The sequence below is a fragment of the Marmota flaviventris genome, chromosome 4 (assembly GCF_047511675.1).
Source record: "Marmota flaviventris isolate mMarFla1 chromosome 4, mMarFla1.hap1, whole genome shotgun sequence".
NCBI classification, from domain to species: Eukaryota; Metazoa; Chordata; class Mammalia; order Rodentia; family Sciuridae; genus Marmota; species Marmota flaviventris.
In genome coordinates, this window is record NC_092501.1 from 67650386 (window position 1) to 67672943 (window position 22558).

The 22558-nt window shown below is 32.1% G+C and overlaps 1 protein-coding gene across 16 annotated transcripts in view; it reads left to right on the plus strand.

Annotated features, from left to right (window-relative positions):
- The window catches only part of Pcdh15 (protocadherin related 15), a 746672-nt gene that overhangs the window by 452750 nt on the left and 271364 nt on the right, over nucleotides 1–22558 (plus strand). For all 16 annotated transcript variants that reach the window (XM_071610757.1, XM_071610756.1, XM_071610753.1 and 13 more), the window contains one exon: nucleotides 17679–17872. In XM_071610757.1, coding sequence (XP_071466858.1) covers nucleotides 17679–17872 — 194 coding nt within the window. The remainder of the gene's footprint in view (nucleotides 1–17678; nucleotides 17873–22558) is intronic.

Sequence of the window (22558 nt, forward strand, 5' to 3'; positions counted from 1 at the left end):
TTTGATAGGGTAAACCATTTAATTTTACTAATATACATATAATTTCATATCTTGGCCTATTTGCACTAGAATAAAAAACAAGAGCATAATTTTTACTTATACAGTTTATTCATTCATGCTACAGACTTCAATTGGATTGGAAATATTTTTACATCCATATTTTGTTCAAATGAATGGTGTTCCCCCTCTACTAAAAGGAACATCTTCCATTTAGTCACTCAAACTGGAAAACTATTATTGACACATTCCCATTTATTCCTGTCTCCCAATCTATTATGAAATCCTCCCAATTTTTCCTCTTTTACTTACTGAGTGCATTTACTGGTTTCTGTTCCTATTGTTACCACCAACTTTTACATATACCTTTGCAATACCTTTCTTTACATCTTATTTTTGTCTCCCTTCTTCATTTAGTACTAAGAGGGCTATTTTAAATTTAAGATTACATAAAATAATTCTAATACACCCTCCTGTGACTGCTATTGAAATAAGGACTGCCGTCTGTGTCCTGCTTGGCCAGTTCTCTGGATAGTATCCACATTTAAATTCTATCATTTGTTTCCTCTTGCTCATTATCATGCTCCCCCTATGACTATTGATCTGCTTTTCCTCTTTAGCTTCAGTTTAAATGTCACGTCATCAAGGAAGTCTTCCATAACTGCTCTTTCTAATTTATACCCTCTTATCATCTCAGAATATTCTGATTTTTCCTTCATAGCATATTATAAACTTTTTAATTATACTTTTAAAATTCTTACTCCATCAAATTATAAGCTCTGTTGAAGTAAACACTAGGTCAATTTCTTTCTTTACTTTCTGTCTTTTTTCATCACTGTTGTACACAGAATATCTTGCACAATGCTAGGAACAAAGATGTTTTTAATAAATATCCTTTCAATGAACCGAAGGATAAAGGAATTCAAGGATATAGGTAAAATAAATGTTCTCCAGTTAGGGATGTTCTCCAGTTAGGGATTTCTGTATGAGTAATGGGAAATTGCATACATTTCAGATTAATGCATTTTAAAAACTTAATTAAACTTCACATATATAGATCTCTAGAACATTGTACTTCCTAAATTGATTATCCAGTAGACCCTTCCCATTTGGAAACTTTAGAAACTAAACAACGTGAAAACATTTCATGAGAAGTCAATCAGCTATGCTTTTATAGAGGTAAAGTTTAATAATTAACATGTTTATTCTACAGTACTTTATTGTATGTGGGATCTAAAATAATAGGAGCTGTGTCAAAGCATAGACTGTAAGGAGATTACTAAAATTTAATTTCTGTTCTAGAGTATCAGGTCCAGAGTATTAGCTAAGAAAGGTAACATGATAATAATAGCAATAATAATAATAAGATATATAATATATAATATTTAAGTTTTTCCATAAATAATAAATATTACTCATAACATAAAATATTTAAAATCTATGGATCTCCCAAGACCTTAACAGACTGAACTTTCCCATTTTTTAAAATTGATGAAAGTATTTATGAGATCAGTATAGTGATTACAAACAACTGCATTATGAATCTATACTACTGAAAGATAGGGAAAAGAGACTATTTGTCTTTTATATTATTTTCATATATCATCCCCCTTATATGATATATTTAGAAATACCTATTTTCAAAGAAAATGTATTTATAAATGCAATTAAAAATATCTACCTTTATATCATCTAGCATACTTTTAGGTTGTCATAGTAGTTTTCCATGGCCAAATTTCAAACATTAATGCCTAATTGCTTGAATTTTCATGAAGTTTTTGTTTGTTTGTACACATTTTTTTCAATCATATTAACTCGGACATTTTTTAATTTCAACAGTATTCTCATTATTACAGTTCTAGATATTATTGCTTTACTAGATAATTGAATTGAAATTTGGTACTACCCTAGAAGAAATAAAAAAATACTATGTTGACTTTTTTCCTTTACATCCTATAATAACAAAAATAATTTCACCAAACTTTTCATTTTTGGCTGTTACTTAAAAAATAAAAAACAAGCTATCTTTTTCTTTTTATTTCCTTTTGTAGTAATTTCTGCTCCAATGTCAAATTACAGTCACTTGTGCAAAAAAAAAGTAGTTGGATATGGATATATTTCAAATAGAGAGAATTTTAGAGAAAAAAAAAAAAAGAACAGTAACATTCCAATAAAGCAGTGGGTAATTTTAGATGCAAAATATTCTTGCTCATTCAGTTTCACAAAGAAAAAAAAAACTACCACCAGGTTCAAATATAAATGCATATTACCAAGAAATATTATGGATGAATTTTCAGCCAAATTATAATTTATTGTAAATGGATTTTAATATAATTTGTACTAAACTAAGTGTTCTGAAAAATAAAAGGGTTGAATAAAATATAGTCCTATCACAAAAGGAATTTGATATATTCTATAAAACATAATCCGTATTTTCAATGAAATAATCAGATATTTTTTGAAATATTTTTATTAGTGCATTATAAACATAATATTGGGATTCATTTTGACATAATCATACATATATGGAATAAAATTTGCTCCAATTCAGTCCTTATTGTTTCCTCTTTCACTCCGCTGCTCCCTTCCCTGTTACCTTTCCTCCACTCTACTGTGCTTTCTTCTCTTTATTTATATTTTTTAAAATTAATGTGTTATAGACATGTATAAAAGTGAGATTACTGTATGATATTTATATAGATACACAGAACAGTTTGGTTAGTTTCATTTCACCATTCTTGCCTTTTCCTGTCCCTTCTCCCTTCCCCTCAATCATCTTCTTCTACTCCAATGATCTCTCTTCTATTTTCATGAGATCCACCCCATCCCCATTTTCTCTTATTTTTGTAGAGTTTCCACATATGAGAGAAAACATTTGACTTTTTACTTTCTGTGTCAAGCTTTTTTCACTCAGTATGATGTTCTCCAGTTCCATTTCTGTACCAGCAAATGCCATAATTTCAATATTCTTCATGACTTAGTAAAACTTCATTGTGTATATATCACTTTTTTTCTTCATTCATTCAAATGTTGACGGGCATCTGGGATGATTCCACAACATCTCTCTTATGAATTGTTCTCTTATAAACATCGATATGTCTATGTCACTATATTATGCTGATATTAGATCTTATGGATATACACAGAAGAGTGAGATAGCTGGATCATATTTTGGTTCCATTCCTGGCTTTTTGAGACACATCCATACTGCTTTCTAGAATGGTTACACCAATTTGCAGTCCAACCAACAGTATATAACATTTCCCCACATCCTCACTAGCATTTATTATTATTTGTATTCTTGGTAATTGTTATTCTGAATGGGGTGAAATTAAATCTCAATGTAGTTTTAATATGCATTTTGCTGATTGCTGGAGAGATTTAATTTTTTTTTTCATTTATTTTTTGGCCACTTGTTTGTTTTTTTTTTTTTAGAAATGCCCCATTTAGTGCTTTTGCCCATTTATTAAGTAGGTTGGTTATTTATTTATTTATTGTTAAGTTTCTTGAGTTCTTTATATGTTCTGGATATTGATCCCCTCTCTGAGAAGCAGGTGACAAAAATCTTTCATTCTGTAGGCAGTCTCTCTTCATGCTCTTGTTTCCTTTGCTGTGCAGAAGCTTTTTAATTTGATGCTGTCCACATTTTGATTCTTGATTTTATTTCTTGTGTTTTGGAAATCTTGTTAAGGAAATTGGTGCCTGTACAAACATGCTAAGGTGTTGGGCCTACATTTTCTTCTAGTTGTTGCAGATTTTCTAGTCTAATACCTAAATCATTTGTCTACTTTAAATCACCTTTTGGGCAGAGTGAGAGAGAGGGATCAAGTTTAATTCTTCTACATGTGAATATCTAGTTTGACCAACATTATTTGTTTAAGGCTGTCTTCATTCCAATGTATATTTGTGGCCTCTTTGTCAACTATCAGGTGACTGTATCTAGGTGGATTTTTTCTGTTCTATTCCATTGGTCTTCATGTTGGTTTTGGTGCCAATACCATGTTTTGTTTGTTTGCTTATTTGTTTTTTGTTTTGTTACTATAGCTCTGTAGTATAATTTCAAACCCAGTATTGTTTTGCCTACAACATTGTACTTCTTGCTCAGTGTTCTTTGCCTTATTTTTCCAAATTAATTGTAGAACAGTTTTGTTTTTTTTTTTTCCCAGTTCTGTGAGGAATGTCATTGGTGTTTAGATGAAGACTGCATTAAACCTTTCTAATGCTTTGGTAGTATGGTCATTTTAAAATATTCATTGTACCTATCCAAGTACATAGCAGGTAGTTCCTTCTTCTAAGGGGTTCACAATTTTTTTCTTCAGTGTTTCATAGTTTGTTTTTGTTGTTGTTGTTTATTTGGTTTTGTATAAATCTTTTACCTCCTTTGTTAGATTTATTTCCAAGTATTTTTTGAGGTTATTGTAAATGAGTTAGTTTTCCTAATTTATTTTTCAGCAGATTCATCCTTGGAGTAAAAGAATGCAATTGATTTATTATTATTGACTTGTATCCTGCTATTTTACTGAATTAATCTATGAGTTCTAGAAACCTTTTGTGGAGTTTTTTGTTCTTCTAAATATAGGATCAGGTTGTTAGCAAGCAAAGATAATATGAGCTCTACTTTCTCATTTTGTATTCCTTTTTCTCCTCTTGCCTTATTGCTCTGACTAGAGTTTCAAGGACTATATGGAATAGGAATGGTGAACATACACATCTTTTTTGTTTCCTGTTTTTAGAGACAATGATTCCCCCCGCCCCGATTCAGAATGGTATTGGTATTGGGTTTGTTTAATATAGCCTTTATAATGTTGAGGTAACTTCCTTCTATCCCTTGTTTCTCTAGTGTTGTAAACATGAGTGGATAGTGAAGTTTTTCAAATAGTTTTCTGCATTATTTTCAGATAATCATTTGAGTCTTGTTGTTAACTATGTTTTATGTGGTAAATTGCATTTGTTGATTCATGATACATTACTTTTAAAAAAATATTTACTTTTTAGTTATAAGTGGACATAATATCTTTATTATTTTATTTTTATGTCGTGCTGAGGATCAAACCCAGTGCCTCATGCATGGTAGGGGAGCGCTCTACCTCTGAGCCACAACCCCAGCCCCATGGTACATTACTTTCTTAATGTGTTTTTGAATGTGATTTATCAATATTTTATGTCCTTGAAATCATATGAAATTAGAATGTGTTACCCCTTTCCTATGTATTTTTTCTCTCCAGTACAAATCTTTAGGGATATTGGCCTGAGGTTTTCTTTCCTAGGTTTGTCTTTGGGCAAACCATTATTAATTGTAAAACTTGATAGAAAAAACTAAGACTATTATTTGAGTTCATTTAAAAGTGATTGGGAAAAGATTGTCTGTTAGGACTTGAGTTCTTGACAGGGCATTTAATACTCAGTAGGGTGAAGCATATATGCTTTCATTAGGTTGGAAAAATAAGGACAAAAGAATGGTAATTTCATGAGACATTAAGGATATGCATTTGATTGCCATTGGAGAGAGGGGGATCTGAGTCATGTAAGATTTACTTTCCTTTTACTAAGTCAAATACATGTTGATTTATTCTTGAAATCCCTTGTTTTGAAGTTTTTCTATATGTTTATAATACTTCCTTACTCCTGTATAATAGCGCTTATGTTACAGATTCTTTTATTTCCTGTCACCTTTCCCAGAGCACCTGTTTGATAGAAATTATTCTATTTGTATCTTTCCTTCTGCATTTTTCAGAGTTCAAAATCTGGAACAAATTAAAGTCTTTATTCATAAATCAGCTTGTTTATCGGTTAATTTAAGGAATATCCCTCATTACAAAGTAGTATAGCTTTGTCTGTTGTAATTAAAATGAGATTTCTTGAGAAATATTTAGAACCTGGTCCTAAAATTGATGGATTAAAGCTCATAAAGTAGGGATAGATGGAAACTAATTTTGAGGAAATCCTAAACTGACATAATGAGAGTGGAAGTTGAATATCGCAGAGTGCAATAGCATTGGAGTACTCAAGTCCCCATTTCCAATTTCAGAGTGTAAGTAATGAGAATGAATGTATTTCTACAAAATGATTCTGAAGTTGCCAAAGAAGTAAGTTCTCCAAATTATCACAGAATATTAGGAAATATTTAAAGATTTCTTGTTTTATTCTTGGCTTTCTTTGAGGAAGAGGAACATCTAGTTTACAGATCCATCTCCAGTGAAAACATTTCTGATGGTTCATAAGAAATTTATTATGATGTTATTGTTACTAGTGTCTGTAACTCTTTCTGATTTATACATTTGAGAAAAAATTTGACAACTACCAACTCTACAAAGGCACCCATCATCCTGAGTTATTCTATGATATGCTGAACAGAAGAGAATTAATCAGTTGTCTGTTATACATTTTAAAGAATCAATTGTTTGCATTAACTCCAGAGAAAATAAATCTTGAAAGAAATAAATCTTCAATGTTCAATTTGCTTAACCAGCAAGACTAGTATTTGGTTCAGCATGACTATCACCCTTGAGGTCCTTGAAAGGGCTTACCCAGCTTCAAGTTTATTCATCCATAAGCAAGGATACAGTACAAGCAATGAATAATTTTATAGCAATAACATAGTGAAAATCTTGTGACCTCTGGATATCTCTTTTTATGTCCTTTAAACAATATGAATTCAGAATGTGTCACCTCTTTCCTATATATTTTTTCTATCTAGTACATATAATAGAGTTACTAAAACACTGGCAATCCCCAGAATATATTTCTTCCAGTAAGGAAATTAAATTCCCTAAACAAATCAGATTAATCATAATTTTTCATAAATTTTCTTTTATTATTCCTTTAGCATTTGAAAATTGTTTATTTCCTTTGTCTTATTTTACTTATTTTTTTAAATTTTTAATTTGTTATATATGACAGAAGAATGCATTACAATTCATATTACACATATAGAGCACAATTTTCATTTCTCTGGTTGTACACAAAGTAGAGTCACACAATTGGTATCTTCATACATGTACTTAGGGTAATGATGTCCATCTTATTCCACCATCTTTCCTACCTGCTTGCTCCCTTTTTTCCCCTCTCTCCCCTTTTCCCTATCTAGAGTTCAAAGGGTTCTCTCACAGGCATAGTTTTATTAATTAGAAAACAAAATTATTTGTCTGAGCATTAGCGCAGTGGTCAGATGCTTGCCTAGGCTGTGTGAGGTTCTGAGTTCAATCTCCAATATTACACAAGCAAAGCAAGTAAAAGAAAACAAACTTATCTTCTCCATGGTACCTCTGGTAAGGTTGGGACAGACTAAAGATTCTCATTGAGTTTCTTCATAAGAGACAAATGGTTGAGAAAAACAACATGGTGATATTAAGTGAAGTATTTATATTAAAATATAACTAAAGTACTTACTTTAACTTATGTTTTTAATAAGCATTGATAGAGACATTCAACTATGTGTATATAAGTATTTTGAATGTAAATTAAATTATTTTGCTGGTAAGTCTGTCTCCACAGATATGACCTTGTTTAAGAGTTTTAGATTGCCTTCCCAAATAACTTTTCTCTCTTGGAGATCAATATCTACTCAAATTTTATTTTGATCTAAATGCATAAGTAAATTTGAAAATTCTTCATTACTACATAGAGTTGAGGCAGAGAATTGGATTACCACCAAATATTTCACTTAATATTACCATGTTGTTTTCTTAACTTTCCCAGCCAATCTGCTTTTTCACATGTACTGTACATTTTCCATTACCAGAGTAGTTATTAGCAACTGTTTATCAGACAATTCTGACTAGCCCCCAGATAAAATGTTTACTAGCAAAAACTTTGGAGTATTATTCCATTATACCAACCAGTTGTTTCTTATGAGAAAACTCATTGAGCATCTTTAATCTGTCCAAACCTTACCAGAGGTACCATGGAGAAGATAAGTTTGTTTTCTTTTACTTGCTTTGCTTGTGTAATACTGGAAATTGAACTCAGAACCTCACACAGCCTATGCAAGCATTCTACCACTGAGCTATATGCTCAGACAAATAATTTTGTTTTCTAATTAATAGAAATATGCCTGTGAGACAACACTGATAACAACCATACTTAAAAAATGATATCCTGCTATAATTTAGACTTGCCTGTTACCACACTATTCCTCCCTGACTTGATTATCCAGTAGAACAAACTGTAAACTTTTAAATTCATCGGATTACATCAGTCATTCCTGAGTAATGCCAGCTTACTGAAGAAGATTATTCCCTACATTGTTTATTTGGGTTAACAAGTGGGTCCAGCAAACCAACTCCAGTTCACAAGTCTCCAGATTCCTCTCAGCTCTTAATTTCCAGAGTTGATGTGCAGGCCAAGTACATCACCAAGTACACATGGTATGAAAGTACTTTAAGTAGGCTTTGTGTGCACAGAACTATTGTGTCTCTTAGAAACTTCTAGCTTGGGTGTATTCAAATTCTGGGTGAAGTTCATCCTGAATGTTCCAAGAGCTTCCCATAAATGTCCCTGGTGAATTTCCAGGAGCAAATCATCTGTGATATGGGATCATGATGTACTTCCTTATGCAAATTCTTGGGCCTGGTTTCAATTTTCTTAATATTTGTTTCTATTCAATCCCACCCTCCACCACATCTGGTGAATTAAAAGAGCTGTAGTGCCGGAACACCAGTGACAATGTTTAAGTGATGTCATTCTGAAACACATTATGCATATTTAAGCTATAGCTGCTGCCACAGAATATATCAGCTTAGGTCAAGCTAGGATTTCTCTTAAGGCTTCAAATGCAATAATAAACAAAACAAGCAAAAAAAATCCATGTGATACATGTAAACCTAGTATTCTGGCACATCATCAAAGGACATATTGGTAACAAATGATCTCTCTATAATTCTCAGATATATCTTGTACCTTCATTTATACAAAAGTCAAATCTGGGCACTTTTCCAGCACTGACCATGACTCAGTGCTACATCTGAAAAGAGCATCTAGGAGGGTTATACTTTGATCTACAACATTTTCTTGCAGGAAAATATCATCATATTTTCTTCAAGTCTTTGTTTATGTGTTATCTATTCCATATTCTACATTTTCCATACTGCTTATTTATTTATCACTATTCTTAACACTGATTCAGTCTTTAAAGTTATGATTGTTGATTCTAATCTCTTTTCCACCTATGGTACTGCTGTTTTTTTCTTGCCAGGCTTTTCCATTTTCCACTCCCAGGAAAAAGATCTAGGTTTCAAAATTTGGCAAGAAGTGGTGTGAAGTTGATTGTCAATTCCTAGAATCGAGAGAGTAGAGAAAACTATAAAAGTTTAAAAGACAAAGACTTAAACAAATATTCCTTGAACTAAAGTTTAGAAAGTGCATACAAAAGGAGGAATAAAGGAGAAAAATGAATCAAATAATGAAGTAACATGAACAATTAGCCCGAAGGACATCCTATTAATGCCAAAAAAATAGGGTACAATGACACAGATGAATAAAAGCAATCATATGTGTGGATAAAATTCTCTTTGTAATTTTTGAGAGCCTTCCTGAGTTAATAATTTTATGTGCTAATATACATTTTTTCTTCTATGAATTATTTTACTAAATTTAGGCAGTTGTACAACAATTACAACATAGGTCTGTACATTTCATTTCATCATTGCAAATGTTTGTTCATGCCCGCTTGCACTCAATACTCTCTCTACAGTTCTAGGCAGACATTTCACTGATTAAAATTTTTTCTTGTCTACAAATTTAAAATATGAAATCAGATTATATTAGTCAGCTTTCTGCCTTGTGCCAAATTTCTAAGAAAAATAAACTTTAAGAAGTAGAAAGATTCATTTTGGTCCCAAGTTTCAGAGGTTTCAGTCTATGTTCACTTGGCTTTGTTGCCTTTGGGCTTGAGATGAGGCATAACATCAAAGTGGACGGCATGTGGCAGAGAGCTCTCTGCTCACCTCGTGGTAAAAAGGAAGCAAAAATATAGAGGCAGTGGTCTAAGACACCAATAGCCCCCATAAGGGCACACCCCCAGTGACTTCCTTTACTTTCACTAGACACTCCCTCCTGAAGGTTCACCCATCTCCCAACAGCACCATAAGCTGGTGGCCAAGCATTTAGCATATGTGCCTTTGGGGGAATATCTAAGATAAAAATCATCATACATATTACATGTAGTTTTCTCTTTTTTTTCCTCTCATTTTTTGTATGGCTTTTTTTTTTTTAACTTAGCATGTTCATATTGCTAATCTCATACTGCACCCTCATGAATCAATTCTACATTTCTGTTTCTTTGAATTATGAAATAATATTCTACTATATAAAAATACACATTTGGTTATCTGTAAATCAATTGATATATATTTAGTTGTTTCTAGTTTTGGAGGTATGAATAATATGGCTAAGAATATTCTGTTCAAATTTCTTTATAGACAAATTTTAAAAAAATATTATTTTAATTATATTTACAAGAAACTGTGTGATAATTTGACATGTATACATCATGTAATGATCATTTTTTTTTCCTATGGGTATATATAAATACCTAGAAGGAGACTTACTAGATTTTATTGTAAGCATATTTGCTTAAGGGTTCTCTCTCTCTCTCTCTCTCTCTCTCTCTCTCTCTCCTATCAAGTGCTAAGCATCAAACTCAGGCCTTGTGTGTGCCAGGCAAGTGCTCTACCACTGAATTTCAACCCTGTAATATGCTTAAGTTTTTTTAAAGAAGCTACCAGATTACTTTTTACAGCCATTAAACCATTTTAATTTTTTATAATAGACTCATTGGCACTTAGTATTTTCACTTTCCATATTAAATCTACCATAGCTGGTGCTTAGTAGTATCTCATGTTTTTAATGTGCATTTTCCTAATGACTAATGACATTAGAACATTTTCATGAGCTTATTAGTCGTCTAGTGAAATATCTGTTCAAATCCTTTGCCTATTTTAAACAAATTGTATTGTTTTCTTAGTATTGACTTTAAAGGGTTTTTTATAGATTATAAACACAAATCCTTTATCAGAGGTATAATTTTCTCTATTTTAGTGGTCAGTGATTTTAACTAATTTTTATGTGATATATCCAATCACCATAGCCCAAAGTTCTATCTCCAATATGCTTCTCTTTGCCACTGTAAAAAATGGATGTTAGTGAGGTTCTAGTGGTGGGTCCAGATATGTAGTATAAAAGAAGGAACAGAATTTTGAATTTTGAAATTAGACTGTCCTATGATGAAGTAGATGAAAACAAGAAAGCAAAACATAAATATACTATACTAATAGGGGCAAAATGCTGTTTGTTTTTTCTCATTCTAACTTAGTACTTTTTTGTTTCATTTATAAGTTATAGAGTTTTTGCATAACTACTATGTCAGTGTTTTCATTTTATGACTAAATTTTACATTAAGCAATAAAATATACATCTAATAAAATCATAAAAAATAGCATATTGGTATACTAATTCTTTCTCTGTTGAATTAAAGTATCTACTGTTTGAGAAAATTTAAATGTCACAATTTTTTTAATGTAAAGGCAATTCTACAACCTATTACACAAACTTTGAAGAATTGTTTTTCTTATACTTTTACAAATAGACCAGACAAATAAATAAATAAATAGCCAGAAAAATCTGCCTTAGTAAATGTAAAATACAAAATAATAGGAATTTCCATGACATACTGGGAAGCAGATGGAAGTGAATTGTACAAAAAGTGCAATTTTTTTCCCTACTATGGTAGAAAATCAAATCAGAAAAATCCAGACAAGAGCTGAGATTCTGAGAAGAGCAAAAGTGTCTCCTCAATGACTATGCCTTCAGAAAACCCCTACTCCAGCTCTCTATCACTCCCCTTAAATTCTCTAGGTGAAATGCACTTGAAGTTAGAACACAAATTCCTTAGACTGTCTTATGCTTAGATTCTAACAGACTACCCAACTTAGTCAACAAATATTTAGAGTATGAAGTTTCTATAACCAAAGAGGTTTTGTCATTAAAAATTCAAAATGTGTTTCTATATAAATCAGAAAATCCCATACCAGAGGAAACCTATGATGTGAATGTAGCCTGTTTTTATCACAGAAAACAATATGGCTTCCATTCTTTAATGTTTGATTTTATTATTTATGCTGTTGACCAAAACTTTTCTGTCTCCACATCTCGTTTGTCATCTAAATCAGGTATGAAATGTTGTGGTTCATATTTTGGATACCAGAAGAATTTAACCATAATTTTCATCATATACAAGAACCATTAAAAATAACTGACCCAGCTGGGTGCGGTGATGCATGCCTGTAATCCTAGTGGTTCAGGAGGCTGAGTCAGGAGAATTGAAAGTTCAAAGCTAGCTTCAGCAATTTACTGAGGCCCTAAGCAACTTAGTGAGACCCTATCTCAAAATAAATAAATATATAAGTAGATAGATAGATAAATACAATAATAATGATAATTGATCTCTACTTTGATTTTTTTCTCTTGCATCCTTTTTGTCTAAAATTGTATTAACCTCCCCAGGTTTCCCTGCCCTCCATAAATATACACACAACACAGACTCACATGCACACACAGAAAAAAAAAGGAAACAACATAGACAACCATACATAGTAAGTATCATATATAAGTTAATTCTTTCTTCTTTTTTTTTTTTTTAGCTCTGCTGTAGTGTTTTCTAAACTCTCTTAGCACAACCAGCAAAAACTCTGAATCAGCTTGTCTCAACTGAGCTCAGCAACTTCATTGCGTGCTAGTCTTTTTCTAGTTCATCGTGTTTGGCATCCCTGAGAATGTTTTAGCAGAACCTTGTGTTGCTTAACATCAGGGATATGTTTTTTTGAGAAATGCTTCATTAGATGATTTCATCACTGTGCAAACACATACATACATATGCAAACTGAGATATAAAGGTCCATTACTCAATGTGGCATTCAGAGACAACATAAACAAGTCATTTAAAGCTGCTGCTGCTGGCATATCATGACGAACTGTTTTATAGTAATAGTAAATGTTTTTATAAGTAGATGAAGTATACTCTAAAACAATGATGACAAGTATGGCATGTAAAATAAACATAACCCAGTAACAGTTACTCATTACTATTTTCAAGTGTTAGGAACTGAGCACAATCATGTATGCTATATATTTATACTGCGGGCAGTGCAGAGTGTTGTTTACACAAGCACTGCCCCCAACATATGAGTAATGCATTACATTTCAAAGTTACAATGCCCACAACTTCACTAGGTGATGGGAATTTTTCAGCTCCATTATAATCTCATGAAGGCACTGCTGTCTGTGCAATCTGTTGTTGTTCAAGACGCCCTTATATAGCACAGGGCTCTATTTCATTCACATATGCCCTTCCTTTTTCCATAAAATGCTCTTAATCCATTTTCTTCAGTCATATTCTCATCTTCCAAATTCTATCTTAACTGTAACCTATGCCAGAAAGGCTTTCATGTTTATCCTATCACCCACTCATTGTTCCTTGGGCTCATTTTTTAATTGCACTTGTCACAACATGTCAATATGGATTTCTTTGTTTATTATTGAAAAATCTCTCTCATCTGGCAGTAAGTTGCAAAAAACCACAGAGCCCAGTATAATTTACCAATTTTAGCTTACACTTCACTCCTACTGTGTTGCCTGGGAACACTGTACATGATCATTAATTATTTTTAAATAAATGTTTTTCTACATATTTTTCCCAGAATTATGTTATCTGGCATTAATAACAAGTGGTCTAAGTAGTTTACTTCTATAACACTTTTCTTTGGAAAGATTGCAATATTTTTCAGGCTTTTTACAACTGAGATTTACAAGTTATAGCATAACATCAATTCAAAGTGCATCTTGCACATTTAACATCATTGTGAAAAGAATCAAACTTGAGCATTCACGGTCCTATCTTATTCTAAATATGTCAAATACTACTCAAGTGGCTCTGTTTTATTCCCCCTGTCATTCTGATTCAAGTATTCAACCTGAATAATAAGATATTTTTAAAGATGTTTAAAAAAAATGTATTTTTAAAAGCGCTCCATTTTAAAATATAGATAATTCTTTAATTCAGAAGTCAAACAGACTTTATTATCACTCATTTAATGATTCATTATAATTTGGGGGGGGGGGCTACCAGGGATTGAATTTAGAGGCATTCAACCACTGAGGCACATCCCCAGTCTTATTTTGCCTTTTATGTGGAGACAGAGTCTCACTGAGTTGCTTAGCCCCTCACTTTTGCTGAGACTGGCTTTGAACTTGCAAAACTCCTGCACCAGCCTCCCAAACCACTGGGACTACGGGCATCATTATGATTTTTACGCAAAAGCCACACCACTACCTTAATATTAAGATCTTTGCCCATTGTATGAATAATCATACGTTAATCAAAGAGGACTAGCTTTGATAATACCCCACAAGAACAACTTAGAGGAAGAAAAGTTTACTTTGACTCAAAGTTTTAGAGGATTCTGTCCATGGCAGATTGTCTCCAAGGCAGAAACATCATGGTGGAAGAACATGGTTGAGGAGAGCTTCTCAGCTCCTGGCTTCCAGGAAGGAGAGAGACAGAGACAGAGAGAGAGAGAGAGAGAGAGAGAGAGAGAGAGAGAGAGAGAGAGAGAGAGAGATGCAAGGGGGAAGTTATACCTTTTCAAGACATACCTGAATTGACCTACTTACCCAAACTAGGTCCCAAATCCTAGTAGTCCATTCTGCTATCAATGGATTAATTGATTAATTGATCAGTGAGATCAAAGTCCTCATCATCCTATCATTGCTGAAAGCGCCACCTGTGAACCTTGCTGCACTGGGGACCAAGCTTTTGAACCATGGGTTTTTTTGCGTGGGATCCCAAATCAAAATTATAACAGATGGTTTGACATATAAAATGATCACATGGCACCGCATACCAAGATCTCAAATCATAATGTTCCCTACAGAAATAGTCATAAAGCAAAATAAGAAGAATAAACAATCATTAAATTCTTTTTCTACAAATGTAGTATTTTTGTGGTTGAAGTGACATAATTTCAAGTTAAATTAGCATTTGAAATTAAATTTTGATTCATATATATATCAAGAAACTTCAGTAGTAAACTTAGCTTCCAGAATAAATGAAAACCATGTCATCAATGATATTCTTCCTATTTGCTGGCACTGTTTTATTTCATGAGAACCTTTGATTTAGTTACTTGAAGACAAGAGGAGCAGCGGAAACTGGCATTGGTCAGTTATTGAGTTGCAGTTGAATTAAACCCTCACCATAGTTTAGCTGCAAAATTAGCATTTAAAGCTCTATCTACCATGATAGACTACAGAAGGAAAGTCTACTGCTTAGTAATATTGAGGATTAAAGAAGTGCCTTGGCTTGCATGAAATACATTATTATTGGTCAGGTGTTCAGAGTCAGAGTCTCAGTTCTCTTTTCTAACCTTGGACTATCATTGATTTCTTCAAAAGTATGTTGATTCTTAACCCATGTTTTATTATTTAGTACTAAGAGATTGAAAATAGTTTAAAGGTATTTAACTAACCTAAAAATAGAATTCATTTTTCCCCTAATCTTTCCACATGCTAATAGTTTCTGAGGAGCTAGTCATTTTCCCTGAATATTATACCTCATCTGTGGTTGACTGGCTCTGCAATTTTAGGGGTATTTCGCTTGCCTGTGCTTCACAGCTTTGTGCAGTATTTACAGCACCTCCCAGATGGGTGTCTTTCTCAATTTAATTATCATCCAGCTTATCTTCCCTTCCAACCTCATTTATGAAAATGTTAAATAAGACCAGCCATAATACCCATGTCCCTGAAGCACACTCCTCAACACCTCTTCTTAACTTGATGTGTTGCCATTTATCATTAAATTCCTTTAGCCAATTTAAGTCCCAGGAAGAATGTTAATATTGAATCCAATTTGAGCTAAATTTTAATTAAGATTTCCTGAGACATTTTGCTTAAGTGATTTACTATAATCAAAATTGATATCTCCTCTCCTACCCCCACCCTCTAATTATCTAACTTTATCCACACACAAAAGAGAACGAATTTATCTGACTTGAACAGTGCTTCATAAATATACATCATTCATTTTGGCTGTTTCTATGAATAGTTTCCTTCTTTTTTGCCTTAAGGTCTATGTCTGTCGTTCCCATGTACGTCACAGAATCATTTAATGAAATGCCTTTCCTTCTGGCAGCCACATCTGTCTACCCTAAAGTATCCAGCCACAAGATTTAGCTGTATTAATGCCAGTCTCTCAAATTTCCTTTTATCTTCCAAGTATTTTTGTTACTGCTATTTCTGTGTACAATATCAGGCTAAATGCAACTGCAGTAAATTCAGAAATTGAATATATCCCACCTATCCTTGTAATCCTCTTGGGTGTTGTATAAGAAAAACTTTGTTTACATTTCTGGGGAATATTAAAACTGAACCTTCAAATGGGCCATTAATTACTATGAAGTGAAACTGAAGTGAAGTTTCAAGGTACATGTGGACATTCACAGGGTATCAAGAAAGCAGTGTGCCCCAGAGGACTTGTCAGATTCCCAAAGGAGTCTGTGAACTATAAAAAGCTACTGACATTATAGAAGTAAAATATGGGATTAGAGTCACATGAGAAAATGTAATTAAATAAGAAAAAGATTTCTACTATGTATTAAAGTTGTGTATGTTTTCCTTATAGAAAACATAGAAATAGAAATAGAAACATTTTGTTTTCTTCCATGTTTAAATCTCATCCATTTTCCTCCTTATGCAAATTTTGGTATGAAGAAAACATAAAGTTCTGTGAATGTTTGTAAAATGCATGTTATAATACTTCCTGCTAGAATCCATTTCTATTCTTTTTCTTTCTTTAGTTTGTATATATGTATAAGGAAATCAAGGATCCTTATTTAACATAATCATTATTTTTAATGTTGTTTTATAGGATTAATAAAGGTTATTTTCTTTTCATATAGTAACCCAAATATACTGTTTTATTAGATACTCTTTGCCTCAAAATGACTATAAGTATGTGCATATTAGTTCTACCTGTGTTTAGATGCTTATACAATATCAATTCAGGGGCTCTGAATATTTTTATTTTCTCAAAAAATTATATCTGGGGTTGCATTAACTTTTATTTTCTGCAATTAAAGATACATCTGTTTATTTTCTATACTGCAATTCTGGAAACCTTATCAGTCTTTCATACATCAGTGTCAGCAAGATTATAAGGCAGGAATACATTATGATGGAAAAAATTGAGAGTAAAAGGAAAGATGGCAGTAATAAAGAGAACTTTGCCTATTTTTTTTCCTGATCTCAGACTACAGAAACATGTGTTTATGTATCAACAACAGGAAGTGAGAAAAAATATTAAATTTTCTACAGGATATTAGATTTTATGTTAGGAATTTCCTCTGTTTTATTTATTTAACATAAAAATAGTCTTCAAGATTCAAAGGTTTTTCTCATCACTCTTAAAAGAGAAGAAAACCTCTTTGCAACTGTGATTTTTTTTTCAGTATCCTAACAGAACACAGGAGGCTCAAATCAACAAAACAAGAGCATATAGGCCAAGAAAAGTTTCTTCACTTATATTTTGTCTTTGAAAACAAGCTCCTTGTGGTTTGGGGGAGGAAAAAAAAATAACACAATGGTGAAAAGTTGAATCCCAAGAGGATTTATATTGTGATTTTCAATTCCAGCTCACTGCAGTCGACGCAGATGAAGGGTCAAATGGGGAGATCACGTATGAGATCCTGGTTGGGGCTCAGGGAGACTTCATCATCAATAAAACAACAGGGCTTATCACCATCGCTCCGGGGGTGGAATTGATAGTCGGGAGGACTTATGCGCTCACGGTCCAAGCATCGGATAATGCTCCTCCTGCAGAGAGAAGGTAATTTATATTAGAGCCAATGCAGTCTTTTTGTTGCTCCCGTTTAACCCTATAATTAAATTTAAGAGGCTCGGCAAGTATTCTTTTATCCTGTAAACATCTAAATTAGAACAGAAAATATCAGAGCATTCTCAGGAACTGCGTATTCTTATTGGTTAAATTTTGGGAAGAGGACATTAAAGTTAATATTAAACCACAAAATGATCTCACAGATGAAGGAGGAAGGTCTCTGTTCTAAAGTAGAATTGGAAGATATCAGAGGCATGTTTCCAATTTATTACTCAAAAACAAGGTTGCTGACAGTGAAAGACTCTTTTCTTCAAAGAACTTCACAGATTGTCAGAAGCATGTTATGTGTCAGGATTTTGAAACCACCTCTCAGTGAGTAATTATTAAAATTTATACGTAAAATATAAATGTAAATTATATATATATAATACTTACTACAGACATGCACACACACACACACACACAGAAGTTTAAAATTTTACTAATACAACTATATTCTTTTAGTTCCCCATTTGATCTCAAACAACAGGAAGTGTTGTTCCTCTTAATAATGAATTATTTCCAAATTTTCAATAGACATTTTAAAAAATATTAATGAATATGAATATAATCTTACACTTTGCTGGATTATTCATCTTTCACAATTTGTCTGTTTTTGGTTTGTGTTTTCATATGAATTCTGAATAAATTCCTCAAATTTTTTCACAGCTATTTAATATTTTTTCATATGTATGTGATTCTGTTTAAGAAGGCAACTTTCCATGGATTTCTTTATTTCATTCTTTTATACTGATAATAGAGAAATAAATAAATTGAACATATATCACTTTGATGAATATGTACAAGTATATAAAAAATTCCCAGTGGAAAGACAAATGAGTATTTATAGTTGTAAATTTTCTTGATAACTGCCAAGTTGCCAGCTATAAAACTTATAGTCTAAAATTTCAACTACAAAGTCTAAAAATGATATTCTATACCATTTCTCTAGTTGTCATTAAGCATTTATTTTTAAACATTTGTTATTCATATTGTCCCTATTCAATAGGTAATATATAGTATCTATTTTTATCCATGTGAGTATATTTCCAATGTTTAACGGCCAATTCTATTACATTTGCTATGAATTCTGGATTCATAAAATTTTGTTTGGTTTTCTATTGATATGTTAAGCCCACCTTACAATTAATCTATATTTTCTAATATTGCTTTTGGGGATTACAATTGTTACTGTAGGTACAATTGTTTTCAAGCCTTTGTTGCATTTGGGAATTATTCTAGTTTACAGTAGGATGTATTGATGCTGCCACATTTTTTCAGTCAATTATCCTGTTGTCCCAAACCAATGTATTGCATAGTTCATTTCTTCACTAATTTGTAGTTTCATTGGTTATATCATAATTATAACATATATTCCTTATGTATTTGGATTTGGGTCTATTCTATTCCATTATTCATTTATTTTTCATGAGCTATCATCATATAAGATTTCATTTCTGTCCTGATGGACAGTTTTGAAGGGCACTGTAGGCAAAGAATTTATATACAAAACCACCATTAGAACATTTTAGAAAAAAAGTTTCTGATACTTATACCAAATATCTAGCAAGAATGGAGATGAAATTGTCATAAATATAAATAAACCTCAGGTGTTTGATTAAGGTGACTTGGCAATGGTATTGTCAAAATAGCACACATGATTTGAGGACATGAGTTCAATTTTGGGCACACTCATTTTGGATGTAGCCATTGTTAATATACCAGAAAAACAAATAAGTATAGATGCCTAAAATGATAAAATGATTAAATGCTATTTCTTGAAAGAAAAAGTGGAATATTTTTATATATTGAGTAGTTATGGAATTTAAAATAAGTGTGAAATAAAATTTAAATTAATTTCAAATAGCTTAATTGAGGATGAGTTATTCTAAGAGGAATTAAAGATTATTAATAATACTGAGCATGCACTAAGGCCAAACATGCTATCATTTTACATACATAATTTCTAATTTTAATAACATTGTGAATGTTTGTATAATTATATTTATTTTTTAATCTAGAAATCTGAGAATGAAATAGGATAATTTACTTGACTAAACACTTCATCTAGCAACCTTTAGCTCTGCAATAAGCAAGTAGTAGAACTAGAACTTGAACTGAGATATGTTGGATTCAAAAACTTTCTCCTCCCACTCTGTTCTATATCCATAAACTCTGTGGTTATTATTTTAGAGAAAAGATACTACAATTGGTTATTAGCAACAAAATAATTCTAATAAAAAGAACAAGTTTACCTTTTTTTACTTGAAGTTTCAATAAGGTCCTTTCATGTTCATCAATTTATTTTAAATTCTAATTTTTCTCCATCAAACACAGTGCTGTGTCAAATGTTTCTGATCTGAGGTGTATATACCAATATGTTACTATTACTATGACTGATTGCTATGTTTTTGTTTGTTTTGTAATTGGGAGATGAACTCAGCAGTGCTTTACCACTGAGCTACATCCCCAGTATCTTTTATTTTATTTATTTTGAAATAATAATAATACTATAATAATTCAGGTGTCTTACTGTGTTGCAGAGAGTCTTGAGAAGTTGCTTAAGCTGGCCTCAAACTTGAGATCCTTCTTCTTTAGCCTCTTGAGTCACTGGGACATACATCACTGCATGTGGCTAAATGAAAAGTTTTAAATTATTATTTTTTGAATAGAGTAGGTGGCCTCTTTTTGTGTAGATTGTTTCAAAACTCCCCAGTGACTTTCTGAAACCTCAGGTTATGCTAAATCCTATATATGCTATATTTTCTTCCTCTAAATGCATAAGTACATATTTTTATAATACAAAATGTATTATAAGAAAATTTAATTAGTAATTTAAACACATAAAATATCAACAATAATATGAATAATAATAAAATAGAAAAATATCACACTGAAATAAAATTGTCAGCATCAGTACTCTTGCACTTTGGGGCCATTATCAATCAAAATAGGGGTTATTTTGGGCTGGGGTTATGGCTCAGCAGTAGAGGGCTGGTCTTGCATGTGTAAGACACTGGGTTTGATCCTCAGAACCACATAAAACTAAATAAACAAAATAAAGATATTTATAAAAATAGGGGTTACTTCAACACAAGCATTACAGTATCAAAATAGTCCATGTGATAACTGAAATGGCAACTAAGCAACTGATGGGTAGTGAGCATATACTCTGTGGATATGCTGGACAAAGGCATGACTAATGTCACACAAACAATGGAAAGGGGTGATGTAAGAGTTCATCCTGCTATTCGGAATGGCATGCGATTTAAATCGTAGGAATTGTTTATGTCTAGAATTATTTTTAGGTAAAATTTTTGGACTGTGGTTGTCTGTGAGCAACTGAAAAAACAGAAAGCAAAAAAAACACAGATAAGGGGGATAACTGTATTTAATAAATGAGATTTCATAATCCACAGCTTGCTCAGTTCCTATTTGCAAGTTGTTATCTATCACCTCTTTGCCTGAATAAGCTGTTAACCTGTATTGATCAGTACAAGAGTAGATTGTACCTGAGTAAAATTGTATTCCTCTCTGGGAAACAAAGGGCTGCCTTCAGAATCTAATTGCTATGTCCTTTCACTGATACCAGGCATAGTTGACCTAACCTCTCTTTTTCTTTTTTAAGAAAATGGGTTGGATACTAAAGGATCACCTTATAGTGTGAGGTCAAACGTCAGGTGGGAGCTGCAGAGAGTAAAATCCATATACCTTCATTTCACTTGCTGGGATAATGTCCTGTGCACTGCAGATGATGACATTTGCAGTTTTTCTGGAGGGAAATGAATCCTTCAAATTAAGTTGATGAATGAACTGTGTTGTGAGGTTTTGCTTTTAGTTTGCTTTATGAAGAAGATGCTATTTTTAAATTATGAACATAAAAATATAGGTTATGATATACTTCATAGATTGACCCAGACAGCCACAGTATTAGCTAAATGTAATTAAATAAAAGCATCAAAAACAATAGTAGCAGTGTTCAAAATTTGAGGAAATTTCCATATTAGTTTTCTTTCAGATTGGTAACTTCAATTTAGAAATTTAAATAACATTGAGTCTCAAAGTATCCAAGATGAATTTACTGTTTATGTGTCTGTTATTTCAGTTTGGTAAAGGATCTAAAGATTCAAAGTGAGAAAAGAAATAGCCTATAATTGACTTTTTTGGTGCTCATTTGTTTTAGGCTTTGATGAGAAGATGAGTAGAGACAAAAGGTAAAAGCTAACAGAAGTCATAAAACATTCTGGGGTATTGTTAACACTAATTGTGTCTCTAACTCACCTTCTTAGTATATAATTCAGTTAAATTGAGTAAATATTTATTAAGTTCTGGTGTGAATAAAGCATGACTGCTAGGTATGTATGAATATGTAAGAAAAAATAAAAGGCCCTGCTCCTAAACAGCTTCTAATATTTGTTGTAAAATGATTGTTTGATAGAGGACATATCATTTTCCCCACTTAATTTTTGGAGTCCAAGGTTATATATAAATAACATATAATTAAATAATCTATTCTCCAATTGAATAATTTTCCACTGTGAAAATATAGTCTTTAAATAACTTTATGTGCTATATTTAACATTGATAAAGACATGATAAATAAATATTGATTTATTTTAACAAAAATTTACTTGCTTT